This window comes from Podarcis melisellensis (genome assembly GCF_964234715.1).
Source record: "Podarcis melisellensis genome assembly, chromosome: 16".
Classification (NCBI taxonomy): Eukaryota; Metazoa; Chordata; class Lepidosauria; order Squamata; family Lacertidae; genus Podarcis; species Podarcis melisellensis.
The window spans coordinates 2,838,970-2,858,974 of NC_138533.1; the positions used below are offsets into that span (position 1 = coordinate 2,838,970).

Genomic DNA, 20,005 nt, shown 5'->3' on the forward strand with positions numbered 1-20,005 from the left:
AGCTACCAGCATGAGTTTGACCAAACTGCGGGAGGCAGTGGAAGACAGGAGTGCCTGGCGTGCTCTGGTCCAGGCAGTCACGAAGAGTCGGACACGACTAAATGACTAAACAACAACAACAAGACTCACCACCTTGAGCTCCTTGGAAGAAAAGGTAATAAATAAACAAACAAGTATCTTTCCTCGCTGGCCTGGAAATCTCCCTGGGATGTTGGCTATTTGCCCCAAGCTCCGCCGGGCTCTTTAAATCACTGGAACCTGCATCTTGAGAAAAGATGCCATCAGTACTAGGGTTATAAATACTTAAAAAGCCTTTTTGTTTTCACCTCCTTCCAAAGCTGCTTTGCCTCTCCCGCTGCTTCTTTTTTCAACCCCAGGCTGCATTTCGCAGAGATTCTTCCTCTTTTCTTCCACCTCTTTCCCCCTAGGGAACATTTATTGATTTGACCCACATAGTCGTAGCTGAAAGCTGTCGGAGTCGTCCGTGGCGCCGCTAAATCTCTAGAGAGAGGAAGGGAAATTTATTTCCATTTGGTGACTATTCGTAAGCAGCCCGGGGTATTCTGACATCCTAAATAATCTCTCCCACGTCTCACCATCGCACCACCAAAGAAAGGATGCTTTTGGAAAGCTGGGAAGGTAGTTCTGCTTGCAAAAATCTTGCCACCAGCAGGGCAGGCAGTCTAAGCATCATTCCTGGCAAGGGCAGCGATGGGTCTTGGGAGCAGAATCTGGCTCCCCAAGAATCCCACATCCACTTTGAAGAGGCCAGGTTTCTAGGGAGGTGCACTGAGCAGGTTTCTAGATCTCAAGCTTTGAAATGCTTACAACTGCCAAGTAAGAGAGCCAGGCTGGTGTAGTGGTTAAGAGCATCAGGCTAGGACTTGGGGAGGTAAAGGTAAATGTAAAGGGACCCCTGAACATTAGGTCCAGTCGTGGCCGACTCTGGGGTTGCAGCGCTCATCTCGCTGTATTGGCCGAGGGACCCGGCGTACAGCTTCCGGGTCATGTGGCCAGCATGACTAAGCCGCTTCTGGCGGACCAGAGCAGTGCACGGAAACACCGTTTACCTTCCCGCCGGAGTGGTACCTATTTATTTACTTGCACTTTGACGTGCTTTCGAACTGCTAGGTGGGCAGGAGCAGGGACCGAGCAACGGGAGCTCACCCTGTTGCAGGGATTCAAATCACCAACCTTCTGTTTTTTTTTATTATTTATAATAATTTTATTAGTTTTTTACACATACAAAAAACAATACAAAACAAAACACATACATCAAAAACATACAAAAAAAATTTGACTTCCTCATACCTTCCTTTCACCACATCCTTGTTTTGCCATTTTTTCAAGCAACCCTTCAGTCAATTTTTAATCAAGTCTCTTTTAAATTTACTTAAGATTTAACATTTACATCTGTAATTCTTTGTTTCTCACCCCTTGACATCTTATCAGCCCACAATTTTACAATAGTTTTTAAGATATATTTTAAATTTTCTCCAGCCCTCTTCCACTGTCTCTTCCCTCTGGTCACGGATTCTGCCGGTCATCTCTGCCAGTCCCATATATTCAGTCACCTTCGTCTGCCATTCTTTGAGAGTAGGTAGTTCTTGCATCTTCCAATACTTTGCCAACAGAATTCTTGCTGCTGTAGTTGCATACATAAAGAATGTCCTATCTTTCTTTGGTACCAATTGGCCGACCAAATCACCAACCTTCTGATCAGCAAGCCCTAGGCTCTGTGGTTTAGACCACAGCGCCACCCGTGTCCCTGTATTTTAATGTTTTGTTGGAAGCCGCCCAGAGTGGCTGGGGAAGCCCAGCCAGATGGGCAGGGTATAAATAAATTGTTGTTGTTGTTGTTGTTGGGCTGGAGGGTGGTTTCAACACACCCACACTCTTCCATCCTCCATCCAGCAAGCAGGAGGTATTGCCAGAATCCATTAGGAGGGTTCGTGGCCTGGACAGGGTCCCAAGGACCAGATATAAAGGTCCCGGGGGCTGTATTTGGCCTCTGGGTGTGAGGTTCCCTTCATTTGCTATACAGGTTGCAGGATCTAGGTGCTTTTGCAACAAGATGTGTTGTTTTTTTAATGCAAACCCCACATATGTCTAGCCTCGTTTAAGAAACCTGTCTCCAGTATAAATTTCACACCGCGTCCCCGCCCTTGCCCCGAGGAAAGACCAAGTGAAAGCTTAGACATTTCATCAATAAATCAATTTATTTAAAAGAGTACGTTACAATTAGTTACACTAATTGACTTTTACCGAACAAAATTTTAAGAGGGGTTAACTCTAAAGAAAATGAAGAATGAAACACTGCAGGAAAGTGGAAATCGATTTTTTTTTACCCTTTGCTCCCCCCCCCCCAAAAAAAGAATCTGTTTTCTCCTCCTCCACATCTTGAAAGCGCAAAAAAAAAAAAAATACAAGGTACTGCAATGGAAGCCACAATGTAGAGCTGTCTCCAATAAATTAAAACTAGACAGGGGAGCAAGAGAGGGCTGCGTGGCTTCAGAGAACCCGGGAATGACTGGTTCAAGTAAATGGGACATCTTTTATCAGCTACTTTAAAATGAGGCTGCATTTTAAATTGCATTTTAATCTGTATTTTTTTTAAAAAAAAAATCATTTTCCTTCTCCCCCCCCCTTTTCCCCCTATTATGTTTTTACTGTGGTTTTATTGGTGTTAACCACCCTGAGCCCAGCTCTGGCTGGGGAGTGCGGGGTATAAATAAAGTTACTATTATTATTATTATTATTATTATTATTATTATTATTATTATTTTAAGAAGCAGCATCAGGGAGGAGCAGGGGCAGATGTTTAGCCTAATTCCAGGTATATAGAAAGCTGCCTTACGCAGTCAGGCCACAGCTTCATTTGACTCAGTGCTGTCTGCACTGACTGGCAGCAGCTTTTCAGGATTTGAGGTGGGGGTGGCATTAGGGGCGTTGCAAGGGGGGTGCAGTCCGCCCCAGATGTCATGCATGGAGGGGGTGACAAAATCCCCGCGGGCGGATCAGCATGCAGGCGCTCATGTCAGCATCGCCCTTGAGCCAACCAACTGGACTCATCCACTCAGCCCCGACTGGGCTAGGCGAGCTGGGTAGCACTTCCAGAGACCACCTTCTGCACAGGAACAGGTCAAAGTGCTGTGGACTCACAGCTTAGAGTTGTGAGCACCGGATTCACTTCCACAAGAAGACAGTCGTCGCACAGCAGAGTCTAGCAGAGTATAAACAAATCGGAGAGCAGCTCTGTAGAATATCTTCTTTATTCTATCTACAACTATAATACACAACTATATACAGAGCTAAATGAGGTCTAAACGAAAAATGCTAAACTGCACTGAGTGTCTGCAGCTGCTCTTAGCAGCAACCTTATCTATACACATGATCTCTTTCTAACCCTCAGTCTCTCTCCGACACTTTGAATTAAGGCTGGAGCGGAATAAGTAGAGAGTAGAAAATGCCCCTCCTCTCTGGAGAATCAGCAGAGCACATCAGCAGATTCTTGGATATGGGAGGGGTGAAATCTCCTCAGCTCACACCCCCGGTGGGCAGATTTTTGTGATTGGTGTGATCGTCATCGTGAAAATCCACCCGATTGTGTAAATGCGCCCAGCGATCACCCCCCGTCAGGCGGCGCTTGCATTCCCAGTGGACGGTTTTATGCAATCGGCAATCGGATTTTCACGACCGGTGCCTTTCACGGGGCGGGGGGGGATCCTTTTCGCTTTTAACATGCTTCATCTCAAGGTGGGAAGAATAGGGGGGTGACCCAACAAAGGCACGTGCATCACAAACGCAATCTAGTCCTGGAGCAGCCTCAGCCGCTGCAGACGGTGCCTTTACTCAAAGGCAGACGAGCAGAGCTCAAAACAAGACCCATCAAAGCCCGTTTCCCTGTCTGAAGATAGCGCCAAGCAGGCTAAATTTAGGAATTGGGGGTGGAGAGAGAGAGAACAACACCTAGGAATATAATTATCATAGAATTATAGAGTTAGAAGGGAGTCTGAGAGCCATCTAGTCCAGGGATCAGCAACCATGGACCATTTTACCGGCCCCCGAGATGCCCACTTGGAGAGTCACCAGCGCAGAGTGGGGACTAGCCAAGTGGCACCAGAAATCGCGTCTGCACAGGTCCAGACCATAGCTGTCAAGCGTCCCTTATTTGGCGAGACAGTCCCTTATCCCAGCGCCATGTCCGGCTGCTGTCCCTTACTGATGAGGCTTCGTTTGGCTGCTGGCTGGGCTTTCTGCCTTTGGCTCAGAGGGGCTCAGAAGTTGAACATACCTGTGCTGGGAAAATCCCTTATTTTTGAGGCTGCTGGTCCCTTATTTTTGAGGCTGGTGGTCCCTTATTTTCAAATCTGTAAGTTGACAGCTATGGTCCAGACACCGAAAATCGCATCTGCGCAGGCACCGTTTTCGGTGTCTGGGCATGTGCAGAAGCGATTTCCGGCATCGCGCTGCGCCAGTCCGGCCCACGGATGATCTCTGTGAGAGTGATCCAGCCCATGGCCAGTAAACCTTGCTGACCCCTGATCTAGTCCAACCCCTGCATCAAAGATCCTTTCCAGCCTCTGCTTAAAAATCTCCCAAGGGAGTCCATTCCACAGTCATAGAATCATAGAATCCTAGAGTTGGAAGAGACCCCAAGGGCCATCGAGTCCAACCCCCTGCCAAGCAGGAAACACCATCAGAGCACTCCTGACATATGGTTGTCAAGCCTCTGCTTAAAGACCTCCAAAGAAGGAGACTCCACCACACTCCTTGGCAGCAAATTCCACTGTCAAACAGCTCTTACTGTCAGGAAGTTCTTCCTAATGTTTAGGTGGAATCTTCTTTCTTGTAATTTGGATCCATTGCTCCGTGTCCGCTTCTCTGGAGCAGCAGAAAACAGCCTTTCTCCCTCCTCTATGTGACATCCTTTTATATATTTGAACATGGCTATCATATCACCCCTTAACCTCCTCTTCTCCAGGCTAAACATGCCCAGCTCCCTTTGCCGTTCCTCATAAGGCATCGTTTCCAGGCCTTTGACCATTTTGGTTGCCCTCCTCTGGACACGTCCCAGTTTGTCAGTGTCCTTCTTGAACTCAAACAGTCAAACAGCTCTTACCGTCAGAAAGTTCTTCCTAATGTTTATTCGGAATATCCGTCCTTGGAAATCCGAATCCATTAGTTCGGGTCCTACTGGCTCCATCTTCCATGCGGCGGGTTTTTCAAGGTGGCTCTCCTATCACCTTTGACTACTTTTCTCCAGGTGAAACATACCCAGGTCCCTCAACCGTTCCTCGAATAGGATCAGTGACACCCACCCCCCAGCCCAGTATTGTCAAACTCTATCCATCAGGGGCTCAGTTTCCAGAGGCCGTCAAATGAGACTTTCCTGTTTACCGTATTTTTTGTCCCATGGGGCGCACCGGCCCATAGGGCGCACCTAGTTTTTTGGAGGGGGGAATAAAGGGGGGGAAATATTTTTTCCCCAGGCGTGGGGCTGGGGTGGGGGAAGCCCGAGCTTCCCCTGACCCCAGCCCCTAGAACAGGCTGCTATCCACAAGCCTAGGGAGCCCGGCGGGAACAACCGCCGGTCTCCCCAGGCTTGCGGATATCTGCCCAAAGCCCGGGGTGCGCTCTGCTGCGCTCCCGAGGTTTCGGGCTGCAGGCTGCTGTCCGCAAGCCTTGGGAGCCTGGCGGGAACTCCTGCGGGCTCCCAAGGCTTGCGGATAGCTCCCTGAAGCCTGGAGAGCGAGAGGGGTCGGTGCGCACCTACGCCTCTCGCTCTCCAGGCTTCAGCGAAAGCCTGCATTCGCCCCATAGGATGCACACACATTTCCCCTTCATTTTTGGAGGGGGAAAGTGCGTCGTATAGGGCGAAAAATACGGTACTTTTTAAAAGGTGTCGGGAATGAACCTGGGACTCTTTCTGCATGCAAAGGCGGCTTTGGCAGTCCAGAATCTGAAATATGCTCTTAATACGCCACTGTTGGCTTCCTCCTTCTCGCTGACAGGTTAAGCAGTCTGAAGAAATCCGTTTGAAGAGTCTGTGCCTGGGGGAGTCAGGCTACTAAAAAAAGAATGGTTTCTCCATTTGGTCCTTGCAGAGGGTTAATTTACTTGGCCTGACATCCTCTCTCTGCGGCACAGGGCGAGTGCAGGATGACTGAATCTGCAACTGGGGATAGAATTTGGTATTCTGAGTACCCCAGGACTCTCCTTTTTCCTTTGTATATAAGGTGCTAGTCCTCAAGCTCGGGGGAAAACGTTAAAATGCCCAACACCTGATTCAATGTCAGAAGCTACGGCGGCAGGGATCACAAACAGGTTTTGTTGGGGGGCATCGAACATCAGGACCCCTGAGCACTCACCATGCAAGCTGCAAAACAGGACACCATGCTGGCTTAGCTAGAGCATAGGGACAGACTCTGGCCATTCTAGTGTTTTATTCGGGGGGGTGCATGATCTGCCGTATTTTTTGCTCTTTAAGACTCACTTTTTCCCTCCTAAAAAGAAAGGGGAGTGAATGCAGGCTGTGCAGCTATCCCAGAAGCCAGAACAGGAAGAGGGATCGCTGCTTTCGCTGCGCAGCAATCCCTCTTGTTGTTCTGGCTTCTGAGATTCAGAATATATTTTTTTCCTGTTTTCCTCCTCCAAAAACTAGGTGCGTCTTGTGGTCTGGTGCGTCTTATAGAGTGAAAAATACAGTACATATTTGTCCAGCACTTCAGGCTCTTCGTTTGACAACTGTCACTTTCAGAGGCTTTTTCTTTTTCTCTCTCTTATGCCCCAAAGGTGTTAGAAACCTGTGTTACGTAACACGTGGAATGCTCCCGGGTACTGCAAGGATAATGGAACCAAAGGCTTTTCTTTGTTCAAAAAGCGGTTGTAGGGTTCATGTTGCCTTGCTGGAGATCTTTCAGCACAAAGTGGAGACCCCCTGCCTATTAAAACTCAATTTTTAAAAGCTGTGTGCAATGCAAGATGAGGCAGGCTGACTCAGAAGCAAGCCCCAATTACTTCGGTGGGGCAGGGGTTGGCGAAGTCTGATGTTCGGACTTCTTGGGACTCTTCTGGGGGGGTCACATGCCAGATGTGGGTGGGGCCAAAAGTGGGTGGAGCAATGAATGCAAGGCTGGTGGGGGGCGTAGACTCGTGAAAGCTCCGAGGGCCGGGTGGAAACAGCTGAAGGGCCACATTCAGCCCTCAGGTTCCCCACTCCTTAAGTACGGAATTGAGGTGAAAAAGGTAAAAGGACCCCTGACCGTTAGGTCCAGTCATGGCTGACTCTGGGGTTGGGGCGCTCATCTCGCTTTATTGGCCAAGGGAGCCGGTGTACAACTTCCGGGTCATGTGGCCAGCAGGACTAAGCCGCTTCTGGGGAACCAGAGCAGCGCACGGAAACGCCGTTTACGTTCCCGCCGGTGGGTACCTATTTATCTACTTGCACTTTGATGTGCTTTCAAATTGCTAGGTTGGCAGCAGCAGGGGCTGAGCAACGGGAGCTCACCCCGTCACGGGGATTTGAACCACCGACCTTCTGATCAGCAAGTCCTAGGCTCTGTGGTTTAACCCACAGCGCCACCCGCGTCCCAGAAAGGCACCAATAAGCCAACAAATTCTCCTTAAGGATGCTGTTCCTGGCTTTGGCACGAGCCCACGAAGGCCATGCAGGTCCCAGACGCAACACGGGGGCCAAACTGTGCCCCCCAACCGGGAGGGAGGACGTGGCTTTGGAAGCAGCCAGTTGCCAACACGTACCCCACAAACATTTGCTTTTGACATCACCCGGCATAGCCTCGCAGCTGCTTGGGAGCTTTATCCTGTTACGGATGCTAAGAATAGCCTCTCCATCAAAAAAAAGAAAATGTAGCTCCTGAATATTCAAATTAGGAATGCACTGAGCTGTTGTACAAAAACACAAACATCCTGACCCATTTAGGGGGGGGAAATAAATAAATTCCTGCTTAGCTTACATGGCGCGTTTGAGTTGCCGCCAGGGATGGCTTTGTGAGTAATTCCTTTTTTAAAAAAAAAAAGGAAGAGAAGTCACCAGCTCGGAAAATGAAGATGCGTTAAAGGAAGCCGGAAGGGATGCCTTTTTTAAAAAAACGAAACACCTACATGTCGCTTGCAAAGCAGGAGGGAAAGTCAGGGAGGAGCGGAGCGTGAGAAGCAAGAGAAAAACAGGTGCAATGCATATGGAAGGCATTCATGTTTCCACGCACTTGACGGGGATTTAATCTGGATTGCCAGAGAGCCGATTAGTGAGGGAGTGGGGGGGGGGGAATCTTGCCTAGGGCAAAGGACCGGAGTTCTACTTTCAAGTGATGCAGCTCATAAATTCAGGAGAATTGAGAGGCAGGCTGTTCTTTCCCCTGGGGGCCACAGATATTTGCTTTTCCGCAAAACTGGTCTGGTCATAGCTAAAAATAAAAATAAGTAACATCTTCCAATTGCAAAGAAACGACCAAGCTTATATTCAGGGTGTAAAGGGAGAAGACGATTTGGCAGTCTATTTGGGGCTCTCGAGTTACTCTGATTTATAGGGTAATCACACAGCTCCCACCGCCAGCTAAAGCAGTCCAGTCCAAGCTTTGCCACTTGGGTTTTGATGAGTTCTGGGTTCTTGCTGTCAAGGGCCTCGAGGGTTGAAGCTTTGCCCAGGAACGAATCTGTGCTCAGAGCATAAACTCTCACCTCTCAGCACACTGCCTCCTTTCCATTTTACTTGCGAGTCGCTCCCAGGATTCCTCATGGTTCTCCTACTGCCGTGTTTCTGGGCTGGGTGGGGACCAGCTGCCGGCAGGTGGCAAGGTTCTGGATTTCAGAATGTGCGCAAGGCTACACAACTTGCTGGACCCTTCCTCTCGCACACCAACACCCTGCAAGGTGCTTCACACAATGAATCTGCGGCCACAAAGTGCGGAGCGCGCCACTAATTTAGATGGCTTTAAATGGGGAGGCGTGTTGGTAACAACTGGTCATAAGTTACAGAACCTCCAGTGTCAGAGGCAGTCTACCCCCTAATGCCAAGTGGTGGAGCAGGCCCACTGGGCTTTCACACCCCAAGCGTGGGCTTCCTGGTGGCCAATGGACCTTTGCTAAGACCCCCCTAGTTGCTCTGGCAGGCAAAAGAGGGCGATTCCCAGGGCTGAGACCATCACACCAAAAACTTTTCTCCCTAACGCAGGAGCAGCAAACATGGTCACCCTCTGGACGTCCCCGGAGTCCAGCTCCCAGTTGCAGCTAGCAAGGTCGATGGTCAAGGATGGTGATGATGGGAGTTCAACAGCACCCGGACGAGGCCAAGTTAGGTACCCTGGCGGGGCTCTACCCCAATTTCTCCTGCAAGTTCTTACCAGAGAGAGCAACAGAGAGAGTTCTTACCAAAGAGAAGCGGACACGGAGCAATGGATCCAAACTACAAGGAAGAAGATTCCACCTAAACATTAGGAAGAACTTCCTGACAGTAAGAGCTGTTCGAAGTGGAATTTGCTGCCAAGGAGTGTGGTGGAGTCTCCTTCTTTGGAGGTCTTTAAGCAGAGGCTTGACAACCATATGTCAGGAGTGCTCTGATGGTGTTTCCTGCTTGGCAGGGGGTTGGACTCGATGGCCCTTGTGGTCTCTTCCAACTCTATGATTCTATGAACATCAGAATCGCAGCCACGTCAACAAAGAGGTAAACGCCAATGTTTTAAAACCAGGTCAAAACTGCTGCAAATCAAGTTGAAGATGTAAGAGCACATTGCAGGGACTTCTATGGAGAGGAGAAATATCTGCCTATAACAGCAGTGATGCCTCGTTGACACTGACCCATGGCAGGGCCTTTTGGGTGGTGGTCCCCTGGTTGCGCAATGTCCCCCCAGTGCGATGTATCTGTCTCCATCTTTAGGACGTCTGAGGAAGTTGAAAACGTCCCTGTTGCTCACAGGGCTGAAGAATAATGTTCCTGGCAACCCTGTGATCACCGGGTGGAATAATGTTTTCAATTGTTACAGGTTCCCAAAGTGGATGATGGGATGGCCTTGGGAGGAGGCACTAAGTGGCAAGGAGGGGGGTGCCAGAGGTGTCAATGCCTCTCAAGACTTTGAGAAGCTGGCATCACCGGATCAAGTTCGGTTTTGTCAAATTAAACTAGCTTCAATTGGATTTTGAACGAACATGTGATTGTTTCAAATTCCTCAAGAGGACAACCTCTAGCTACTGCGACGCACTGCTCTCCTCGCTCCCCGATTTCATGTCACGCATCATGTTTTAAACATTTTGCAATCTGCTCAGAGACCCCTTCTGTGTTGTGCGACTGATAAACTGAATGCATAATGGACTGTAACAAACCTCCATGTAATAGCTGTGTCTTGGGAGATACACGTTTGAGAAGTTAAGGGAGGGATGGCGAACCTTGGCTGAACTTTTGCATGGTCAATCACGGGAGCTGTGGCTCAGAGACTCTTGGAGGGCCAGAGGTTCCCCATACCTAATGTCAGGGTTGTTAACAGAAGTCTCCACAGCCCCCGACAATGCAGGAATAGGCACATTCAATCATTCATTTTATCAGCCATTATAAATACCCCTTTCTGCTCCTCCACGGTTGTTTCCGGCTACCAGAAATCCCCAGCCCGAAAATCCCCCTGGAAAACTCCTGTGCCCTCTCCCCGAAAACCTAAAAAAAGAAGTTTGAACTTCCTGAAGCTCCGGCAAACAAGATGAACTCAATTTCTTTCTAACGCTTCTCTGGCCGCGGCTGGTGCCTGCAGCTACTCACGCTTGAACCAGCTCCTGGAAGCACTCTCTGGGAGGAAGAGGAGGAACCACTGAAAAGCAGAGGTGAAGCATGCGATAAGTTGAGGAAATAAGTTGACTTGCTAGAAAGTTCTGTGTGCCTTCCATGTCTGAACTTCTTCTACAAAGAGAGGGGAACAGAGGCTGCCTGGAGTCACTCGGCCAGGAGGGAAAGCGCTCTGCGCTAGCTCAGAGGCACATGGCACACTGCCCGCCCCAGGAGGGAATCCTAGCCTCAAGCACAGATGAAGCCTTACCTTAAGACCTGGAGAGAGAGAGAGAGAGAGAGAGAGAGAGAGAGAGAGAGAGAGAGAGAGAGAGAGAGAGAGAGAGAGAGAGAGAGAGAGAGAAAAGATCTTTCTCACAATCTTCCCATTGCCAGCGCTGGCAACCCTACGGGGCCAACAGTTTGGAGGCAATTCTTATTCTACATGGGAAGATTCCCTTCAGCTGTGGTCTGCACCCTGAAAAAGTTGGAGCCAATCCCTGCTTCAGGCCTGAAGGAAGAGACACCCCATAGATGTTTGAGGCATTAGAGGGGATCATTTTGAAGGAATGGGTTTCCCAAATCTAAAAACCTGACTGTGTAGTCAGTCTGGAACGGGCCCCAAAATCCACATTTTTTCTTCTGCAGGGAACATTTGTAAAATGCATTAACTTGAGCTGTTGAGCAAATGCATAACAGGAACCCAGCTGTATAAACAAAGCACTCTCCTTTATCAGTCCATGACGGCAATGTATGGCCTTGACTGTTCCAGTGGAGCAGGGATGGCACGTCTGGGTCTTATCTTACATCCTGACCACACTCTGACGCATAGACCTAGTCCGGGAACAGCGCCAGGAGAGTTGGTGACCTTCTTGCCCCAAGATAAGAGTGCCAGAACAGGAATACCCTTATATGGTCAAGAGTACAGGAAGAGGAAAACCCTTTTATGGTTAAAAGTACTGGAGCAGGAACATCTGTGATGTCAACCTGCATGTATAAGCTGACGTGGCTGGATTCCTGGGGAAGGGGGGAGAGGGTGCCTAGAGGATATATATACTGCATGAAATTTCTCATTTCTTTGGACTTGCTGTGAGCTGACCACGCAAGTGCCTTCTGCTATCCGGAGAGCAGAATAAACTCTTTCTCTGAACCAACCCTCGGTGTCATTTGACTTCCTTCCTCCCGTCCGGGAGCAACGCTCACCCTACCAATTGGTAAAGTCCAATAAGGGTACAATTTCACCTCCCTGCCCAGTTTCCTCCAGGTCACCACTTGAGGCTGCTGCCTTAGCAACCAAGGAAGGCAAACCATTGGGGTCCCTCCAGCTCAGCAAAGCCCACAGTGACTTGCAGAGATCCTCCAAGTTTCAGGTAAGGGACGTTCTCAGCTCTACCAGGAAGGAGACCAGGGACCTTCTGGCTGCTCTTCCATATGAGCTGCGGCCTTTGCCCTTGAAAGAGAACACCATTCCAGTCCTCATGGTTCTGAGTAAGGCAGGTTTAAACAAGGATGTAAGATGCTGCTTTAGAGCAAGACAGGCCACTGGACAATGTAGCTCAGGACTGTCCACAACAACCAGCTCTGCAGGGTTTCAGGCAGGGATCTCTTCCAGTCGTATCTGGAGATGTCGAGGATGGAACCTGGGACCTTTGACATGCTCACTCTTTGAGCAAAGATCCTTCCCTGGCATATACACTCTAGCTTCCTACTCTCTGGACTCACAGATGTCCATGGAGGCGCAGGTCAACTCTGTGTCCAGGGCAGCTGTCTCCCAGCTCCATCTGGTATGCAGGATGAGACCCTCTCTGCCCACGGACTGTCGCGCCAGAGTGGTGCATGCTCTAGTTATCTCCTGCTTGGACTACTGCAATGCGCTCTATGTGGGGCTACCTTTGAAGGTGACTTGGAAACTACAACTAAGGATTTCTTGCCCTGCTGCTCCTGGCTGGCCACAGTGGGAGAGCGAGACTCAGGGCTCGATGGGCCTTTAGCCCTGCTCCGAAGGGCTTTTCTTACACTCTCAAGACAGGTGTTGACTCTTGAACTTGTGGGAAAGCCTCAGAAAAGCATCCAAGTGTATGTCCAGTGGCAGTGAAGTCACACCTGCTTGGGCATGATCTCACACCCTACTTTTCCATTAAGCCCAACTGCAGCCCCTACTTCTAACACGTGGGCAAATGATTTACCGTATTTTTCGCTCCATAAGAAGCACTATTTTCCTCCTAAAAAGTAAGGGGAAATGTCTGTGCGTCTTATGGAGCGGATGTGTGGTAAATCGCTGGCTCCCTTTCCGGCCACGGCCCCTTGCCCAGGCCTCCATTGTTGAATGTTCTGCAGATGGAGGCTATTTGTTTCCACAGCGACATGTAATTGGCTGATTAGATTATCTGTCTGGAAACTGTAAAAACGGCTCTCTTTCCTTTCCTAAAGAAGTTGCACAACTGTGAGCTGATCCTTAAAAAAACGGGGCTTTTCCCCTTTGCAAAAGAAGCTGCACAACTATGAGCTGATCCTCAAAAAACGGGGCTTTCCTCCTTTCCGCCTCTAAAAACTAGGTGCATCTTATGGTCAGTTGTGTCTTATGGAGCAAAAAATACAGGTAGCTCCTCTGCCTACAGTACGTGCCTCAAAGCTGTGACCATGGGACCAGCCTTCTCCACACACTGGGCACACGAACGCACACACGCCACCCTGCTTTCCCTGCTCTGAAGAAGAAGAGGAGTTTGGATTTGATACCCCGCCTTTCACTCCCTTTAAGGAGTCTCAAAGCGGCTAACATTCTCCTTTCCTTTCCTCCCCCACAACAAACACTCTGTGAGGTGAGTGGGGCTGAGAGACTTCAAAGAAGTGTGACTGGCCCAAGGCCACCCAGCAGCTGCAGGTGGAGGAGCGGAGACGCAAACCCGGTTCCCCAGATTGCGAGACTACCGCTCTTAACCACTACACCACACTGGCTCTCTGGAAGCCTAGCCGAGAACAGGCCACCACTCCGGCTTGCTTGGCCATCATCTCCCGTGTTGTTTTAAAGGCCGGAAACTGGCCTGCACCTTGACTCAGCCCCACCACTCTTGGTACGCCTACTGGCAAGAAATCTCGAGCCATAAATGCTTTGAAAGAAAGAGGACGGGGAAGACATGGCTTCTCCTCGCCTTGGCTACATTTGCACCACACATCCAAAGCGCTATGATACCACTTTAAACCAAAGCTGTCAACTTTTCCCTCTTCTTGCGAAGAATCCTATAAGGGAATAAGGGAATTTCCCTTTGAAAAAGGGAAACGTTGACAGCTATGCGTTAAACAGTCACGGTTCCCCCTCCCAAAGAATCCTGGGAAGCAGCGATTTCCGGAGTGCCTTGGGAAGAGGGACCGACTGTTAAAACACCCCGGAATTTGTAGTTCTGGGAGGGGAATAGGGCAGAACTCTCCAGCTGCCGATCATTGCTGTGCTGGATAGCAGTTCAAGCAACAACCATGTTTCCATGATGGTGGGTTCTAATCTTGTAAGGAGGGAGGGTGGAATTTTCTTTCACCTCCTCTTCTCATCCAGCCCCTCTTTGCTCAATTTTAAATGCATGACGGTGACACTGACAAAATCTCAAATGCCACAACGGTGGGCGGTGACAGTGGGAGTAGGTTTTATAAGCCCAGAATAGCCAAGGCGCCCAGATGCAATTATTAAATTTAAACACCGCCCCCCACAAAAAACCCCAACAAAATCTTCAAGCTGAAATTCCAGAATTACAAACACAACTTGGATGTTTCAATCCAGTTGGAACCAAAAGTGTTTTTCCTGAAATGTTTTGTTCAGAGACTTCCCCCCCACTTCTCCTGCCGACATCCCAAAATGCAGCCGCAAAAACAGGGGGAAGAAATTCTCTCTCTCACACACACACACATTTAAAAGGGGCTTCAAGCATTGAAATTCAAACTTCTTTCATGGTTTCAGAATGTGGGATTGGACGATGATGGCATTTGAAATTTGTTTCGGCTCCAGTTAATTCCTGTGAATGAGAGCAAAGGCAGCTCCTTTAATGCTGTTTTCCATTCCCGCCCCCTCTCTTCCTGGTTCCAGATTTATTTATTTTTTACGAGAGGAAAAAGAAGCACCACGTTGACAAATTCCGGAGGAAGGAAAACTCCGTGTAGAAATGTAAGCATTCTGAAAGTTAAATGGCCGCCGAGATGAAATTATATATATATGTATATACGTGTGTGATAGTTTGTATATATAATTTTTTTTACATACATACATATATATGTCCAAACAGTGCAAATGGATGTACATTTCTATATCCAGTTTGTTTAAAAAAAAAAAAAGGAAAAGGAAAGAACAGAAAAAAACCCTCAGCAGAATCCATCTTTGGACAACAGGAAGGGGGGCAAACTGTGGGGGGGAGAAGACCCCCCCCCCATAATTTTCGGTGGTAAGAAACCGGATTCCCCGCTCCCACCTCCCTCTCTTCCCACCCTTCCTGCTTCCAACAGCTTGGCTGGATCCCTGCCTGCCCCCCCCCGCCCCCCCAGTTGATTTAACATGAAATTCACAAATGGTATTATTAATATTTAGTTTTAAGGGCTTTAATACAATAAACCATTTTCCCCTCTCTCTTTTTCGTTTTTAAAAGTGTTAATTTTCAGGAAGGGGGGGTGGGGAAAGGGATAATACGTTTTGCTTCTCGGTCTGTCTGTCTGTGTGTGTGTGTCTGTGTGTGGTTGTCTGTTTTTGTCCATGGCGGCCGCGAGGCTAAGTCGTAATGTCTCTGTGCTGTGTCCGCATCATCTGGAAGATGTTCTGGAAAGGAGACCAAAAGAGAGAGAAGGGTTAGGGTTAGGGAGATACCAAGAGAAGCAATGGAAAAAGTGATCTACGGACACAGACCCTCCCCACAAAATCTGCCTTAAAAGCTGCCAGGGTTGCGAAAGCATTCCTGGTGAACGCTGACAAAATCCTCGGAAGGGGCTTTCATGGGCACCTTCAGCGGCAGGGGAACAGCAGGACGCGAAAGTTAAAAAAAGGAGGTTGGCCGGCCGGCCGGCAGACCCAGCTCCTCAGCTTGGGCTCAGGCACACACCGCCTTGCCCTGGAGTGATGGAAAGTCAGTTTCCCCAGGCAAAGAGACTACAAATCCCAAGATTCCAAGCAGGAAAAGTGATACTGGGCATGCTCAGAAGAGCCCTTTCAAAGCAGGGATCGGGGGAAGGCCACCCATGGTGCACAGATGATGTTGGGATTCCCAAATCCTTGACCACTGGGCCACGCCAATTACCACTTCAGCTGCAAATTATTATTAAGCTAAGCCCACAATGTATGCACGTTCAACTCGTGCGCATTCAGCTTGACATGTATGGCGGGAAATATATAAATAAAGGGGGGCGGAAAGAGAGCAGGGTTCTGGGGGAAATGACTTTGGCAACCCCACCCACCAATGAACCCAACCTGCTTTGGCTGTTTGCAATTTTGGCCTTAGGCGCAATCCCCAGAATGGAACAAACTCCCGCAGTAAGCTGCAGGCTTAACTTTATTAATAATATTAAAGGTAAAGGGACCCCTGACCGTTAGGTCCAGTCGTGACCGACTCTGGGGTTGCGGCGCTCATCTCGCTTTATTGGCCGAGGGCGCCGGCATACAGCTTCCGGATCATGTGGCCAGCAGGACTAAGCCGCTTCTGGTGAACCAGAGCAGAACACAGAAACGCCGTTTACCTTCCCGCCAGACCTACTGATCTACTTGCACTTTGACGTGCTTTCAAACTGCTAGGTTGGCAGGAGCAGGGACCGAGCAACGGGAGCTCACCCCGTCGCGGGGATTCGAACTGCTGACCTTCTGATCAGCAAGCCCTAGGCTCTGTGGTTTAGACCACAGCGCCACCCGTGTCCCTATTAATATTATTAGCAACACTTAGAAACTGCTGTTTTGAGCCAGATCAAGTCTTGGAAGACGTCTCGGCCCAGTTTGAAACGGGGCGCCTCTTTGAAGTAGACCAGAGAGTGGGGTTAGCTCTTCCCAACCTCAAACACGTTCCGCACAAGACGGAAAAGAAGCAGAGCTCTTATCCTGCACTTGCGCTAGAAAACTGGGGGGTTGGGAGGGTCCTCATCCCCTTACCTTGCTGCACATGTTGTCTTTACTGCAGTTCTTGTTATCCTTGTCTGTCGCCTCTTCCTCCACCTTGAAAGGACAGAATTGTTTTAAGAGGAAGTATGGAAGCGAGCGGAGCAGAGGTGTCAGCTCCGCCTCTTCCTCCACCCTTCCAATCAAACCTCTTGAGGTCCACCTTGACAGATCGCTTGTCTTCCCCAAACCAGGCGCACCTCCAAATGGGCTCTGACCACCTGCACTGTTCCTGCCAGCCCCAACGTCGCATGGCTATGCTAGCAGGGGATTGTGGGAGTCCCAAACATCTGGAGGTGCACTAGGCGGGGTGGGAAGACTAAAGAGGCAACCAGGAATTTGGAGGCAGCGTTCCACTGGCTCCCAGCAATAATAAAAATGGCAGCTCTTCCAGTTCTTGGCTTGCACGTGCCACATAAGAGCCCTGAAGCTAGATGAGGCCATCGGGCTCTTCTAATTCAACAGCTTCTGTCTCACGGTGGGTAAACAGATTCTTCCAGCAAGTCCACAGGTGGGGCTTAGGGCCCTGATAATTACGGGACTGCCTCTCCTGGTCTGCCCCGCAAAGGACCTTAAGGTCCATGAAGAACCATAGCTTAGAGGTCCCGGGCCCTAAGGAGGCCAGACTATCCTCCCCCAGGGCCAGGGCCTTCTCAGTGATGGCTCCAACCTGGTGGAATGCTCTGTCCCATGAGACCAGGGCCCTGCAGGATTTAACCTCCTTCCGTTGGGCCTGTAAGACAGAGCTATTCCACCTAGCTTTTAATTTGAATTCAGCCTGATCTTTTATTTCCCTTCTCTTCCCTCCCCCTCCCCTTTTATGAAGATCATCCGCTCTGAGACCCCACAGCTAATTCTCCCCTGGCTGCCTCACTGGCCCAAGTAGGACCAATTCAGCCAGCTAGCCCTGGGGATTATCCAATGCTTATTTCCTCTAAATTGATTTTTGATTTTTATTGTTCTTCATGTTTTTATGCTGTATTTTATGCTGCTTTTACAATTAAGTGTTTTAAATTTGTTGTTAGCCGCCCTGAGCCCGGGTTTTGAACTGGGAAGGGCAGGATATAAATAAAAATTTATTTTGATGATGATGATGATGAAGGCGAGAGCCCTCCACACTGTTACTCATACGACAAGCCCTACCGGATCAGGCCAAAGAGGGACCATGTAGTCCAACATCCTGTTCGCACAGTGGCCAACCAGATGCTCTAATACAGCCTTTCTCAACCTGTGGGTCCCCAGATGTTGTTGAACTACAACTCCCATCACCCCTAGCTAGCAAGGCCAGAGCTCAGGGATGATGGGAGTTGTAGTCCAACAATATCTGGGGACCCACAGGTGGAGAACCGCTGCTCTAATAGGAAGCCTGCAAGCAGGAACCAGCCAAGCACAAGACAGCGATAGACATGAACAGGGTCTCTGCCCTCTCCTGAAAGGAGCATCTCTTAGTGACTGCTGCAGGACCACTTTGCAAAACCCTATCCCAACCTGGCAGACAAGTTTTGCCAGTCCTGCACACTGAGAACCGTAGGGAAGATATCTCCTTGTGGAAGGCAAAAACAGGCTTTGCATCACCATAAATGACACCAAACGGGACTCCTCACCTCTTTCCGCCACTTGAGCTCGCAGAACACTCGCTCAAAACATTCGTGCATGTAGTTAAACTGCAATGGAGCGGGAGAGAAAGAGAAAACACAACCATATCTCAGGACTGAGGGTTTGCACCTCTCATTCAGCTCCGCCATCCCAGCCGCAGCTGAATCGACCAGACGCCTCTTCCCCCCCAAAAAAGCTCAGAGGCTGGTGCCCCTGGTGGCAGCTCCAAAAGCATCGCTAGATATTCCGTGCCCCTGCCGCCTCCCCGATGCCTCGCTGTCTTCCCCGTCGGCCCACTCACGTAAGGGGTGAAGATCTTCACCCAGCGTGGCTTCTTTTCCCCCCGCGCGTATTCGAAGCAGAACGCCATGCCCTCCTCGTCGGTGTCCCATCGCTGCATCTCGTCCCATTCGAAGGCTATTACCTGGTTCTGGGAGAGCGGAGAGGAAGCGGAGGTGTCAATGAGAGGGAACGAGAGGGAACCTCCTTGGGTGTGGGGGCCTTTCAGCCGCTCTCGCCCCACTGCGGAGACCCACCCCAACCGCCCCAGCCAGGGACCCCTGGCGGCTGACCTCTAGCTGACCCTCCTCGGTGCAGGCATGGAGTTTAAAGTGCTTGATGCTGATGGCTGTGATCACATGACCCTTCCGCCGCGAGTCGCAGGAGCAGTGCGGGAAGATGATCTCGTTGTAACCCTCGCAGGTCCGCAGCATGTTCAGGTACTGCAGGGGAGGAAGTCGCAGGAAGTGAGGAGGAATACAGGATGCACCCTCCCTGCTTTCTAATCTGATTGGCTGAAAGGCCAGCCAATCAAGCACAGTCAGCGCTGCTCCCACATCACGCTTTTTAGGGTTAATTATAAAGCGAAGCTTGCCCATTTATTTGCTCATTTAAGAGGATTTAAAAGCCTCGATAAAATGCTTCCCAACCCTGTCCATCCAATGTTGGAACAGTAAAATAATTAACGGCGTATCGGCTTGCAATTCATTTCACTCAATTTTAACTCTCCTAGCTAAAAGTAATTTTTTGTGTTCAGTTCTCTCCCCTTTGCCTTTATCGGCTTCCTACTTACCCTTCTCTTTTAATAGATTAAAATCAATAAAAAGTTCGACTGTATTAGGAAAGCATAACCAGCATTAGACTAAACGTCTTTGAAAACGCCAACGTTAAAATTGGAAAAGGCACAAAAACGAGGCTGCCCTCTCTCACTGCTGCTCTTGGCTATTCATTACTAGGGAACCTCCGGCAACAGCAGCGAGGGAGGTTTTCAGACATTAAGGGCTATGAAATGCACAACATAAAATCAGTTTTATTTGCAGATGATGCCGCTCTTTTGATTTCCGATCCAATCCCATGCATCGCCAAGATTAAAACTTTATTAACTCGATGCAGTCAATGTGATCAATTCTAAACATGAAATAACAATCAAGAGAGAGGGAAAGGATACAAAATTCCGCATACGATATAGGAAAGGCATTTTGCTCCTTCCAGGCGCTACAGCCCAGCAGGCAGGAACAGCAAAGCCCACA

At 49.4% G+C, this 20,005-nt stretch overlaps 1 protein-coding gene across 2 annotated transcripts in view; it reads right to left on the reverse strand.

The window, feature by feature from the left end:
* Window positions 1-15,330: 15,330 nt before the first annotated feature.
* Window positions 15,331-20,005, reverse strand: part of SNX27 (sorting nexin 27) — a 45,305-nt gene continuing 40,630 nt past the window's right edge. For both annotated transcript variants that reach the window (XM_081891567.1, XM_081891566.1), the window contains exons 9-13: window positions 19,049-19,198; window positions 18,778-18,906; window positions 18,485-18,544; window positions 16,875-16,937; window positions 15,331-15,560 (exon numbers count right to left, since the gene is read on the reverse strand). In XM_081891567.1, the coding sequence (XP_081747693.1) occupies window positions 15,513-15,560; window positions 16,875-16,937; window positions 18,485-18,544; window positions 18,778-18,906; window positions 19,049-19,198 (450 nt within the window). In that variant the 3' untranslated portion in view covers window positions 15,331-15,512. The remainder of the gene's footprint in view (window positions 15,561-16,874; window positions 16,938-18,484; window positions 18,545-18,777; window positions 18,907-19,048; window positions 19,199-20,005) is intronic.